The sequence below is a fragment of the Mauremys mutica genome, chromosome 23 (assembly GCF_020497125.1).
Source record: "Mauremys mutica isolate MM-2020 ecotype Southern chromosome 23, ASM2049712v1, whole genome shotgun sequence".
NCBI lineage: Eukaryota > Metazoa > Chordata > Testudines > Geoemydidae > Mauremys > Mauremys mutica.
The window spans coordinates 3,404,102-3,418,298 of NC_059094.1; the positions used below are offsets into that span (position 1 = coordinate 3,404,102).

General features: G+C 45.7%; 1 protein-coding gene across 3 annotated transcripts in view; it reads left to right on the plus strand.

Moving 5' to 3' along the window:
• Window positions 1–14,197, plus strand: part of EYA3 (EYA transcriptional coactivator and phosphatase 3) — a 139,925-nt gene that overhangs the window by 19,334 nt on the left and 106,394 nt on the right. The window contains exon 1 of one of the 3 annotated variants that reach the window (XM_044997651.1): window positions 4,299–4,469. The exons of 1 other annotated variant lie outside the window; for it this stretch is intronic. In XM_044997651.1, coding sequence (XP_044853586.1) covers window positions 4,392–4,469 — 78 coding nt within the window. In that variant the 5' untranslated portion in view covers window positions 4,299–4,391. Of the gene's footprint in view, window positions 1–4,298; window positions 4,470–14,197 lie in introns of those variants that run through there. One more of the 3 variants, XM_044997650.1, reaches the window with a different exon arrangement.

Genomic DNA, 14,197 nt, shown 5'->3' on the forward strand with positions numbered 1-14,197 from the left:
TACAGCTCTCAAATTGCTCTTGGGCTAGGAAGCTACATTTACTTTCCAAAAGCCACCCCTTGCCAAGTGTTGAAGTCAGTATTCCTCAGACCTGAGACTATCGCAGATCTTTCTCCTCCAAGAACCATAATCTGAAACAAAATCAGGTCAAAACTCACAATACTGCTTTGTCCTTGGAAGATCATTCTTATCAGCCTAGATGCCATATCATCACAAGGAATTCCTCTCTGAAAATTCTCCAGTATAATCATCTGAGTTGGATTATACTGGTCTTTTCACTGCTGACCTAATCTGCTTGAGAGAGATTGAGAAACTCTCTCCTCCTTAACCAAATGGGATTGGTTTAAAATGAAATGAAAGAAGAGAGCAATATTTTTTCTTACACCAGAATCACTTGGGAAAAATAGTAAATTATAAATAACACTGCACAATGGAAGGAGAGGTTAGAGGTCTCTTCAAAGCAACATAAATTTTGACTTAGACTTAATCACCAGTTCTTTCACTAAAATGTATCAAAAATTACTTTCCTATTACAAAAAACAACAGGAGTACTTGTGGCACCTTACAGACTAACAAATTTATTTCAGCATAAGCTTTCATGGGCCACAGCTCACTTCTTCGGATGCATAGAGTGGAACACACAGACAGAAGCTATTTATACATACAGAGAACATGAAAAGGTGGAAGTACAAGTCAGCACAGCTCTCCCTGAGTAGCTCTTGGGAGAACACTCCCAAACAAAGAATCGTTGTTAGCCCAGGAACTTCAAGGATTTAAGGAGAAAGTTGAGATTTCAATTTAAAAATTTTTTTTGGCACATCTAATATATGAGCTCCTGAAATTATAGGAGCTCTTAAAATTTCAGGAGCCCCTCACCTTGATTTTCCTAGTTTCTCAAACTCCTGCTCCCCACCTGATCTGGGAGGGGAATAAGCCAAGCCTTCCTAGATAATAATAGTAAAAGATATAAAGGTAATAGTGGATGCAGTACTTCTGGACTTGGGGGGGGAGAGGGGCTTTAATTCTGATGATTCCCATAAAGAGATTCTAAAGGTTTTACTCCAGTTTCCTATAGTATCCAAAAGACAGCGAGGTTTCTCCTTAATGCTTGACTTAGCCACACTAACCCTATTGGTCATGAAGGCCTAGTTGGATATGGGAAAAACTGGTTCTCCTGGTCCAGAATGTAATTGTCCAGACCACACATGTCCAGCTGACCTGAAGGAAGCCTGTCTCCATGTGCCCATATGACAATGACACCAACACTTCCTCCATTTTGAAGTAGAAGGACAAGCAAAATTTGTTTGGCCTGTGCTTCAGGTCATTACATTGTCTGGGGATTGGTCCTGCTTTGAGCAGGGGGTTGGACTAGATGACCTCCTGAGGTCCCTTCCAACCCTGATATTCTATGATTCTATGATTACAAGATCAGCAGTACTGTTTTGTGTGTCATCTCTGCTGTGATCAAATCTAATGGTCATCCCGATGATCTGTTTGAGCCAGCAAAGATTAAGATAAAGATACTGTTGTGTAGTACTCCACACAATCAGGATGACTCCTTAGTGATTATGTCATGATTTCATTATTGACCTGCAAAAGAGTTCCCTTGTTCCTTTTTGAAAAACATTATTCATCAGATAGTTCCCTAAGACATAGAAGGCTCCTATTTTCTCAAGAGAAGTTAATCAAGATCCTAAATGTGATCAACCCGTTGATCCGATCTCTAATTGTATTGGCTGTGCCGTGTCTGCCCCTGTTTCTCCCAGAAATGGTGGAAATAAAAAATGAACCAGCTCAGGGAAAATCCCTGGCAGACTCTTTTTGTTTGGAGTAGAGCCAAAATCAAGAAAAAACATCCTGTTGGGGAAATTCATCACAATATCAGTTTGTTGGAGCTAAAGATGGTTGTAAATAGTGTAGAGTCCTTCATGAAATTCCGCAGTGTCTCAGCCTGGCATATCAAACGTGACTGTGACAGGGCACACACACTCCGCACTAGCATGGAAGACGTTAAGGAGCTATTTTGAGCTGGAGTGGCGCTGTCCCTGTGCATCTACAGATCAGGCCAGGACTGAAGGAATTAGGAGGAGGAAACTGTGATCAGATGAGGGCGCCCCTGGAAAGGGAACAGGCTGTTGAACTTCTCCAACCCCGAAGAGAGGGCTGACTGCCTGCAGAGCCTCTGCCCTCACAGAACTTGGGAGCAGATTCCCTGAACAAAAAGGGGGAAAAGAGTGAGACTTAAACTGGAGCCCCAGTGATCTCTGAAGTATGCTTTGAAATTCCCAGAGCCCTCTGAAGGAAGAGGGGCCCATCTCCCTGAAAGGAGCTGTCTGCTGGTTTTTCTTTTTCTTTCTTTGGTTTAACTTTGTTTATTGACTGTAGACTGTTTGTTTCACCTGAGACCCTGAGAGAGGGACTGAAGGTTTGAGCACTGGTTGTCTAGAAGGACACACTCTGCAGCACCCACTGGGGTGGGAGTAATTAGACTCACATGTATCTCCTAAAGGGGAAGCTCTACCATGTACAGATTCATGACAATTGGTGGAGAATATGGACATGTTGCTAGCCCTTGGGATAAGGGAAAATGATATTGCTTAAAAAATAATGGACCTCGATAGATTATTAAAATGGGTTGTGGAGAACCCTCAGTTTGCCCAGCAGCAACGGTAATAGTTGCTGCAACAGTTGGCCACTCAATAACAACAGCAGATGGCACAACAGCAGCAACAATTGATTAGTGATCTAGTAGCCCAGCAAAAGCATTTGCAGCAACACCTAGTGCAATAAATGCTGTCCTTTTTCCAGAGGGGGCGCAACAGGGAATCCAACAGCACAGACCTAAAACCCAACCCCATCGGCTGCATCGATCCTGGTGAAGTGTATGAAAATGGGCCCTGGTGATGACCCTGAGGCATTCCTTATGACGTTAGAGTGGGTGGCGGTAGCAACACGGTGGCCCTGGAGTATTGGGCCATCTTTTGGCTCCCCTCATCTGACCGAATGTTCCCAGCTGTTCTACTGGGAGATCAACCTGGTGACTACTCAGGATTAGCCCAGAATTAAGGCCACCATCCTCAGCTACTTGGATATCACAAAGGAGACACACCAGGGGCTAATGGACTGGGTACTACAACTGGAATGGGCAGTATGTAGTCACCCACCTGGATGACATCATCTACAGTCCGGAGTGGGATACCCACATAAAGCAGTTTGGAGCAGTGCTCCAGGCCCTCGCACATGCTGGCCTAAAACTACCCAGGAAAAACATAAAATAGGGAACTACAAAGTCACCTTTTCGGGGTACACCGTGGGAGGGGGCTGTCTGCAGCCACCAGTGAGTAATGTCCAAGTGTTGACAGCTGTCCAGTGCCCACACAAAAAAACAAATCCAGTGCTTAGTGGGTCTGGCAGATACTATTGGCCTCATGCCAGGATTTCCCACAATTGCAGCCTCCCTCCCAGACCTTATAAAGAAAGGAAGGTTTGAGTGGTCGGATGATAAGGCTTTCAAGACATTGCAGGAGCTGGTCCTTTTTAATCCAGGCTTTTCAAACGGATTTATCCTGCAAACTGATGCTTCAGACATGGGTCTAGGGGCAGTCCTTTTGAAGGAGATTGAGGGAGAAGAACACCCTTTACTTTATATAAGTCAGAAGCTGTTCCCTCGAGAAAACATAGCCCATCATAGAGAAGGAAGCACTGGCAATAAAATGGGCTTTGGACTCCCTATGGTATTATTAGTTGGGAAACCCCTTTTCTTTGGTCACAGACTGCGGTGAGTTAGGTGGAGTTGTCTTCCTGGATTCTGGCATCAATGGTTTTTGCCAATAACCTTTCATGAAATCTAAAGTGGAGTATATCTGGCAGCTTCCAGACTATGGAAAATACTAAAGCACGGATAATGTGCTGGTAGCTGTCATTACAGGGGAGCACTCTATCACATACAGATTCATGACCATGACAAACAAACAAACAAAAGGCTTACATAGACTGGCATGGAGGAATAAGAGCAGGTTCTGAACTGAAGTAGCCACCAGGATCTTATTCCTGCTGGCCAAGGCCTGTTGATGAAAGCTATCTACATACAGGGCAAAATGAACCTTCAAACTAACTGGCATGGTCATCAAGACCCATTACTGAGCAATTGAGAATTAGGTCAGTGTGATGGGGTGTGCATACCTCACACTAGGGGGGAGGAAGTCCCACCCCTCAGGCCATACTGGGCATGTTCCAAGTGCTATGCTAGTATAAAAGGGAGCAGCCTGGCTCAGTCTGGGCTGAATGCTGGAGAGGAAGGACCTTTGGTGGAGGCTCCAGCTGAGGAGCTGTCACAGCCCTTGCTTGCGGGAGCTGGCAATCCCGACATCCGGATTGGAGATATCTGGCCAATGGAGCCCCAGGGAATTACCTCTGCTGAGGAGACCAGAGATCCCGATGCCCCATGGACTGCAGCTTCACGAAGCGTGGTAGGAAGTGACCCCAGGGAGGGTGAGCGATTGGTATCTCCCACCTGTGTGAGGTCAGCGGGCTTTGGTGGGATTCCCTGCTGACCCAGTGGCAGACCACTCCACCACTGTTAGGGCCCTGGGTCTGGGCCTGGTGGAGTCGGGTGGGTCCAGGCCCCATACCTGGGGTGCCACCCCCCTGGTGGCAGCCACTCAGGTATTGGCCATTAGACCACACTGCCCTGTTCCTGAGGGCTGCTATGTTGACCCTGGCTGCTATGCCACCCTGTCCTATACCTGAGGATTGCTATATTGACTCTAGCCATTAGGCCATGCTACCATGCACTCGAGGGCCGCAGTATTGACTCTGGTCACTGGGCCAAGGTGCCCTGAACTCAAGGACCACTGTATTGACTCTGGCTATTAGGCCATGCAGGCCAGAACCCAAGGGCCGCTGCTTTGACTCTGACCCTTGGACCTCATCATTGTAAGGCCCAAGATAGTCTGGTAGACAGTAACCGTGATGTCAGCACACCCACTGTCCACGCCACAGTCTGGATGTTTTCAAGGAGCTGAGTACCAAATGGGTTTCTCACTAGGTGAACTTGTTAGTGACCCAGGACAACAGAAAAATACTGATCTTTTGCTCTCTATATTGGCTTCCAAATGAGGGGACGATATGGGAATGAGAAATAACCTAAAGTTGCAGCTGTATGCCTTCCCATCCTTCCCTCCAAGAGCTCACTCCTCACTGTCCTCAGAATTCTTGGCTTCCCAGCCTGTTTCAGATTTCAGTCTAATCCCTGGAAACTTCAGACATGAGAGGACCTCCTTTTGCTAGGGTCCTTGAATCATCTGGATGTTTAGAGGTTAGTGGCCAGTGATTGGAACCAAAGATTTATTGCAATCAGGATATTCTCAGGATCTTGTTCATTTCCTCCTGAAATTGAGAATCCCTTTGTCTACCTGAGAATACCTCAGTATCAGAAGGTTTATGTGGTGCAGGAATCAAGGTATTAATCTTCTTGTATTGATCAAAAATGCACAAAAAATCTCTTTTGGAACTTTTCTACAGTGGTTCAGGTCTCAGCTTCTTTGAAACCCCAGGAGCTGTGACTCCTAAATTTCCAAACTCCAGTCTTTTCTGCTCACATGTTTCTTACTTCTTTAAAAGTTGTAGCTTGGGAAGAATGTTAGGTCAAAAAAAACCCATTGGGACACAAACTTATTCTGCAAGTGGGGCTTTCAGGGCCTGTCATATTGCCCCCATCAGTTTTACAAATATAGGATTTTCTCCGACTTTGTAAACCCTGCACACTGGCCAGCTGTCAGTAAAATTGGCAGTCTGGCTGAGGCATAGTCAGGGACTAACCCTTGCCTTACCTACATGACTACAACTGAACTCCTCTCCGCTCTACTTCCTTTACTGCTGTCCTCTCAGTAAGCTCTCCCCACACACTTGCATAAATCCTTCGGCTATTTCTCTTCCCTGCACATAGACTCAGATTAACTTGGATTTGGAGACTCACTGCCTGTGGTTAGTGGTGAGCCTCGAAGCTGATCATCTCCACTGCTGCCATCTGAAGGCAGCAACTGACCCAACCCAGGCCACTGGCTGCACTTCTGAAGTTACTACTGGGGGAATTATGTGCTACTGCAGAATACAGAGTGTTGCAGAATTCCCTGTTTCCCCTGCAGAATTTCTGGCCGCACTAGGGGCTGCTGGACTCTGCAGAGCCCAGTTCACAATGAGCGGAGCACCCAGCCTGGCGTGGCTGGATGTTGCACGCTGTTTGATCCCCATTCTCCTGAGAGGGTCAGAGAGACCCAGCCAGCTCTTGCAAAGGATGAGGAAGGAGCTGGGCTCTCGGGGGGGTGGGGGATGAGGGGTGGGGGGGGATGTCTGGGGCTGGTGGAGGTGGGGACTGGTGTCTCAGGGCTGCCCTGCAGCTCGCCTCTTGTCAGGAGGAGGGGGCTGGTGTCAGGGGGTTACCCCTTGGATGGGCTCTGTGTAGGGGGCCTGGTGGCTGGGCTCTGTGGGGGGAGGGCGGGTGGCTAGTGTCTGGCAGCTGCCTTGGGGGGGGGCAGGTGTCAGGGGGCTGACCTGCGTCTGGCCTCTGTGGGATGGGGGGGCTGGTGTCAGGGCACTGCACCGTGGCTGGGGACACGGGGGACTGGTGTCTGGGGGCTGCCCTCCGGCTGGGCTCTTTGTGGAGTGGGGACTGATACCAGGGGCTGCTCCACGGTTGGACTCTGTGCGGAGGGGGGGTCTAGTGTCAGGTGGCTGCCTCATGGCTAGGCTCTGTGTGGAAAAATCAGTCCCTGGAAAAATCATAGAAAAGGTCCTCAAGGAATCAATTCTGAACCACTTAAAGGAGGGGAAAGTGATCAGGAACAGTCAGCATGGATTCACCAAGGGCAAGTCATGCCTGACTAATCTAATTGCCTTCTATGATGAGATAACCGGCTCTGTGGATGAGGGGAAAGCAGTGGATGTGCTATTTCTGGACTTTAGCAAAGCTTTTGATACAGTCTCCCACAGTATTCTTGCCAGCAAGTTAAAGAAGTATGGGCTGGATGAATGGACAGAAGGTGGATAGAAAGCTGGCTAGACGGTTGGGCTCAACGGGTAGTGATCAATGGTTCCATGTCTAGTTGGCAGCCGGTATCAAGTGGAGTGCCCCAAGGGTCGGTGCTGGGGCCGGTTTTATTCAATATCTTCATTAACGATCTGGAGGATGGTGTGGACTGCACCCTTAGCAAGTTTGCAGATGACACTAAACTTGGAGGAGTGGTTGATACGCTGGAGGGTAGGGCTAGGATACAGAGGGACCTAGACAAATTAGAGGATTGGGCCAAAAGAAATCTGATGAGGTTCAGCAAGGACAAGTGCAGAGTCCTGCACTTAGGACGGAAGAATCCCATGCACTGCTACAGACTAGGGACCGAATGGCTGGGCAGCAGTTCTGCAGAAAAGGACCTAGGGGTTACGGTGGACGAAAAGCTGAATATGAGTCAACAGTGTGCCCTTGTTGCCAAGAAGGCTAATGGCATTTTGGGTTGTATAAGTAGGGGCATTTCCAGCAGATCGAGGGATATGATCATTCCCCTCTACTCAGCACTGGTGAGGCCTCATTTGGAGTACTGTGTCCAGTTTTGGGCCCCACACTACAAGAAGGATGTGGATAAATTGGAGAGAGTCCAGTGGAGGGCAACAAAAATGATTAGGGGGCTGGAGCACATGACTTCTGAGGAGAGGCTGAGGGAACTGGGATTGTTTAGTCTGCAGAAGAGAAGAATGAGGGGGGATTTGATAGCTGCTTTCAACTACCTGAAAGGGGGTTCCAAAGAGGATGGATCTAGACTGTTCTCAGTGGTAGAAGATGACAGAACAAGGAGTAATGGTCTCAAGTTGCAGTGGGGGAGGTTTAGGTTGGATATTAGGAAAAACTTTTTCACTAGGAGGGTGGTGAAGAACTGGAATGGGTTACCTAGGGAGGTGGTGGAATCTCCTTCCTTAGAGGTTTTTAAGGTCAGGCTTGACAAAGCCCTGGCTGGGATGATTTAGTTGGGTTTGGTCCTGCTTTGAGCAGGGGGTTGGACTAGATGACCTCTTGAGGTCCCTTCCAACCCTGAGATTCTATGATTCTATGGAGGGGGGTCTGGTGGCTGTCCTGCAGCTGGGCTCGGGGGGTCAGGCCACTGCCCTTGGCTCGGATCTGGGGACACGGGGGGACTGGTATCTGGGGGCTGCCCCATGGCTGGGCTCTTGGGGTGGAGGGGTGGGCTGGTGTTTGGGGGTGCCCTGCATCTGTGCTCTGTGCGGGGGTGGGGATCATGTCTGGGGGTTGCCCCATGGCTGGGCTCTTTGTGGAGTGGGGACTGGTATCCAGGGGCTGCTCCACGGCTGGACTCTGTGGGGAGGGGAGGCTGGGCTCTGGGGGTGATGGCGTCTGGGCCAGGTGCTGCCCTGTGGCTGGGCTGTGTGTGTGTGTGTGTGGGGAGCTAGTGTATGGCGGCTGCCCTGTGGCTGGGATCGGGGGGGTGGGTGGGCTGGTGTCTGGGGTGCCCTGTGGCTGGGCTGTGGGGGCGATGGGCGCTGGTGTCTGGTGCTGCCCCACGGCTGGGGTTTGGGGGGTGGGGCTTGTGTCTGAGGGCTGCCCTGTGGCTGGGCTCGGGGGGAGGCTGGTGTGTGGGGGGCTTCCCTGCGACTGGTTTCTATAGGGAGTGGGGGTTGGTATCTGATGGGCTGCCCTGTGGGTGGGCTCTTTTGGGAGTGTTGGCTGGTGTCTGGGGGGTGACCCGTGGCTGGGCTCTGTGGCGAGGAGTAAGGGAGGCTGGTGTTTGGGGCGGGAGGTGTCCTGTGGCTCGGCTCTTGTGGGTGTCAGGTCTGGGGGGACAAAAGGGAACCTGTGGGGTGCAGGAAAAGGGAGGAGGAATAGAGAGCAAAGGGCTGAGAGCAGATGTGTGGCAAACAAAGTTCTGTAAAATCCATCCTCGTCTCCTCTGGCATTTGGAGAAGAGGCGTTTGTGTGAACAAAATGAATTGTGGAAGGTGTTTATTATCTAGGGGTTATGCAGCGATTGAATGGCCTGAGTGTGGTGTAAGCTTTTTAAAATGGTTCTTGATGAAAAACTGTTTGTTTTTATAAAGTAACCAGATGGCACTTAAATAATTAAAATAAACAATAGAATTGAAGGACAAGGAAAAAGAAATTGGGGGGGGGGTAGATTAAAAGACAAGGGGAAAGAGAGAGAGGAGAAATAGGTGTCTGTTTTTCACTGTGAAAATCTGGTTACCATAGCTGCAAGCCCTCACTAAACCTCTTGAATCCTTGTAGATGCCTTGCCGTTATTTTATGTCTCAAGGTAACCTTTTTGATACTGATTACCTTAGCCAGGAGAATAAGTGAACTTGATGCACTCTCAATAAAGGAACCATATCCTTCTATTTCTGTTTGGGTAAAGTAGTACTAACCTGCTCTGGACTTTATATTCAGAAAAGTATCCAGGATACATCTGAGTCTGTCAGCAGTAACAACTTTATGCTAACTATGGTTAGGCTTGGCAGAATTCAATTTTTACATTTTTATAATTTCAATGGACAATAAATAAGTTCATTTTTAAGCATTTTATTTTTATTTTTTATTTAAATTTTCACAATTGTGGGAAATCATGGAGGAGATCAGACAATTTTTTAATGACAGTAGATGTTGAAATTCAAAAAGTTAAAGCTGTATAACCACTGAAGCCTAATTTGTCAATATCGCATGTCGAAGTATACAAAGTAAATAGCCTTAAATTACTCTAATAAATTCTCAAGCAGTATTTTTCTTTCTTTGCCTATCTGTAAGCTTCCATTATTATCAATGGAAATATCTTTTTAATCGGTTTGTGTGTCTACTGAAATCAACGTTTATTGACATTTGTTGAAAAAAATCTAATCCTCCTAACTATGATTAATACTTGAAAAGATCCCAACTGCCTGCCAGAAAGGCAGCTGGGCTATATGTGGAGAGAGGAATGGAGAAAAATAGGAGTTTATTCTTCTTCCCGAATGAACCCGGAAGCCGCTTTAGGCAGGACTTGAAAAATTTATCACAGCTGTTTGCCTGAGGGGAAGATACAAAAGATATGGGGATGTGGGGGCCTCAGTATTTAAGGTCTTCGTGAGACGCTTGGGTTCACCTGCCTATAGTGGCTGAGAAGGATGAGGGAGCTCAGGATTGTGTCAGGGTGCTGTAGCTAGACCCTGACTGGAGTCTCTGCCTATTTGCATTAGTCTGGCTCAATGGTGTCTAATAAATCTGCAACTACTCCCCTTCCCCAGGTTCTGGTAGGGAGGAGTTTTCTGATTCTTCTCCATCCTCTACAGTTTCCTGGCTGAAGGGAACGGGGGGATTCCTACTATATGCTTTTCCCAGTGTTGTGGGTCCTGAACAGGGGGAGAGAGATCCCTCTTGGGGATCAATGGGGGTGTGTGTGTGTGTGTGAGAGAGAGAGAGAGAGAGAGAGATGGTGGTCTTACCTTGTGACTAGCTTCAGGTCCTGTTTCTACTGCAGTTCATAGCTTTGCGAAGTAGTAGAGGCATAAACTGAAATGATACTTGGGTTTAAATCCTACTCACAGGCTCCTGAACAGCATCAATGAAACTGATAAGAGTTATGTTAATTTTGTTCCGCTTTTTCAAACAGCAGCAGTGAGCGTCAGCAGGCACGCTGGGGCTCTCTGTCTGCAGATCTTTTTGGCAAATTTTTGTTCTAAAATTATGTGACCAATAGAAGGTATGAGAGTGGAATATAAGCTCAGAAAATAAAGAACTAATAATAAAACCATTAAATCAACTGGAGTTAGCAGTTGTAGTAAGTCTTCAAGCTTGTTTAATTCCCAGTGAAGGCTTTTCTCCTCCTCCCAGGTTAATCATCACCCTCATAGTATTAATTTACAGTAGACATTAGAGTTGTAATACTCATTTCTTAAACTTGTATTGTTCAAGTGCTGAAATACATGTGAAAGGTGACCAAAATAAATTTTATAAGTACTTTTGGAACAGAAAGGATGTGTTGACTAGCAGTAAAGCTTTGAACACTGACATTAAACATTTTACTTACTAAAAGTTTTCTTCTAAACTACTCAATTTTATTTATATATATATATATATATATATATATATATATATATATATAATGAAAAAAATATATAAAAAAAATATGAACAGGTTAGTGTGGCAGCCTGTTGTTGCTAAGCTACAAATTGCTAGAGATGCCTAAAACTGCTTGCACCATGATAATACCATGGCTGATTCTAAAGAGAAATAATATATCACTAAATTGGCCATACATACAACATTTTAAATACAGTGGTGGCTTACTGCTGAGCATGGAAACAGATCTGGGGAAATGATGAAAGATCTATTTAGCGATTAATCTTCAAATGTGCTGGATCCTGGCAGCCTTTAATAGTCAATATATGAAGTCAAGACATGCATTTGCAAAATATTTATCACTTCGTGTTGAAAATAAAATTGAGGGCAGCCTGAGGTAAATAAATACTGGTCACTCTTAGTGATTGATGTCCTGTGGTTGTGTGAGCTGACTTGCTTGAGTGCTGAAGAGGCTTGAGTCTGCCCAGCATTCTGGAAGGCTACTTACCTATTGTGTTTTAACATGCACAGCAGTCTGTGTAGGTTAGGTACAGGAAAAGTTTAACAGTGGGCTGTAGAGGGTGGTGGTGTTTTTTAAAATGCACTTAAAAGAGTATTGTAAACTTTATTTAGGATAGATTTTTCCCTCAGAAGGTGCAGGTCTAGCAATTGTAATTATGTGATGTATAAAAGTACATGCAAACCACAGAGATATAGCTTGCTTGCGTGCATAGATATGTGTATACCATACATGCATAATTTTGTTTCACAGGGCTGTGTTTAGGGACCCCATCATTGCATGTTGACTGAAAACAACTATTATACTGTGCATGGTGTCAAGTATCGGGGTAGCCGTGTTAGTCTGTACCTGCAAAAACAACGAGTCCGGTGGCACCTTAAAGATTAACATTTATTTGGGCATAAGCTTTCACGAGTAAAAAACCTCACTTCTCATCTGAAGAAATGAGTTTTTTTTTAATCCACAAAAGCTTATGCCCAAATAAATCTGTTAGTCTTTAATGTGCTACCAGACTCCTTGTTGTTATACTCTGGACATCCGATTTATTCAGCACAGTTGTAACTGGATTATGAATTTAGGAACTACATTTTTGATCAAGGTGTAAATTCAGTTGTTACCAAAACAGGAAATAATTAATCTCGCTGTCGTTTATTATGTTATGTTTTGGTGATCAAGAGTCTTCTGTCAGGAAGCTAAAGATGAAAATGTTATAAGGGTAGATCATTTTATGTTTTGTGTTCTAATTCTGTTCACTCTAGATTGGTTTGAAGGGACACTTGGGATGTTTTAGGCTCAGAATGTCAGGTTGTGTTTTAAAAATATTTTACATAACTTAAGATAAAAATAGAATTGCTTTCACATATTATGTTTTTGAAATTCCAGTGAAAACAAGTTTTTCTATTTAAAATTCCCCAGCTGTGTTTGCAATCCAACCATTAGAGCACTGTATGAGTGGAAGACAACTAAAACCAACAAAACTGACCAATATATTCTCTTTGTTCCAGCTAAGTGTACACTGACTTTAGTAAGCTATTACTGTATTTAAAATGTTGTCTCTATGGCAATTTATGGTGATAAGTTAATTGGAATTTTAAAATGATAACTTTTAAATACTGGAGGAGTTAACAGAAAAGTAGATATTTTTAGTCCACCACTGTTACTTCTGAGTTCAGAATTTGCCCATTATCATTTTCACAGATTGCTGAGGCATTTATTTTTCATTTAAGATTCATAAGTTCTGTTCAAACTCATATGCTTTAGACTCTCCTCTCAGACTTGCTTATACTTGCTGATTGTGACAGTCAGTGCCTTCCAAAATAGTGATGAGTCCAATTTTTTTCCACTGATGCACAAAACAGTTCTTGTATCTCAGCCCTGGATCCTTTGCAGGTTAGTCTAGGGGGAAGAAAGGACCATGCAGTGTGGCAGTTAGGGAGTGGTGGTAGTGAAAAAGCATGTAGAACTTAGTGTTAAGATTTACACTCCAATATCCTTCTCTGTAGTTGAGCTAATAGGTTTCTGATTTTAAATAAGATATTTAAGGCCTGGGTAGGGATTGTCGAATTGTGGAAGTCAACGAATGGCTACGCAGGTGGTGTCGGAGAGAAGGCTTTGAATTCTTCGACCATGAGATGGTGCTCCAAGAAGGAGGAGTGCTAGGCAGAGACGGGCTCCACCTAACGAAGAGAGGGAAGAGCATCTTCACAAGCAGGCTGGCTAATCTAGTGAGGAGGGCTTTAAACTAGGTTCACCGGGGGAAGGAGACCAAAGCCCTGAGGTAAGTGGGGAAATGGGATACCGGGAGGAAGCACGAGCAGGAGAGTGCAGGAGGGGAGGACTCCTGTCTCAGACTGAGAAAGCGGGACAATCAGCGAGTTACCTTAAGTGCCTATACACAAATGCAAGAAGCCTGGGAAACAAGCAGGGAGAACTGGAAGTCCTGGCACAGTCAAGGAACTATGATGTGATTGGAATAACAGAGACTTGGTGGGATAACTCACATGACTGGAATACTGTCATGGATGGATATAAACTGTTCAGGAAGGACAGGCAGGGCAGAAAAGGTGGGGGAGTTGCATTGTATGTAAGAGAGGAGTATGTCTGCTCAGAACTCCAGTATGAAACTGCAGAAAAACCTGAGAGTCTCTGGCTTAAGTTTAGAAGTGTGAGCAACAAGGGTGATGTCATGGTGGGAGTCTGCTATAGATCACCAGACCAGGGGGATGAGGTGGACGAGGCTTTCTTCTGGCAACTAGCAGAAGTTACTAGATTGCAGGCCCTGGTTCTCATGGGAGACTTGAATCACCCTGATATCTGCTGGGAGAGCAATACAGCGGTGCACAGACAATCCAGGTAGTTTTTGGAACGTGTAGGGGAGAATTTCCTGGTCCAAGTGCTGGAGGAACCAACTAAGGGCAGAGCTCTTCTTGACCTGCTGCTCACAAACAGAGAAGAGTTAGTATGGGAAGCAAAAGTGGATGGGAACCTGGGAGGCAGTGACCATGAGATGGTCGAGTTCAGAATCCTGACACAAGGAAGAAAGGAGAGCAGCAGAATATGGACCCTGGACTTCAGAAAAGCAGACT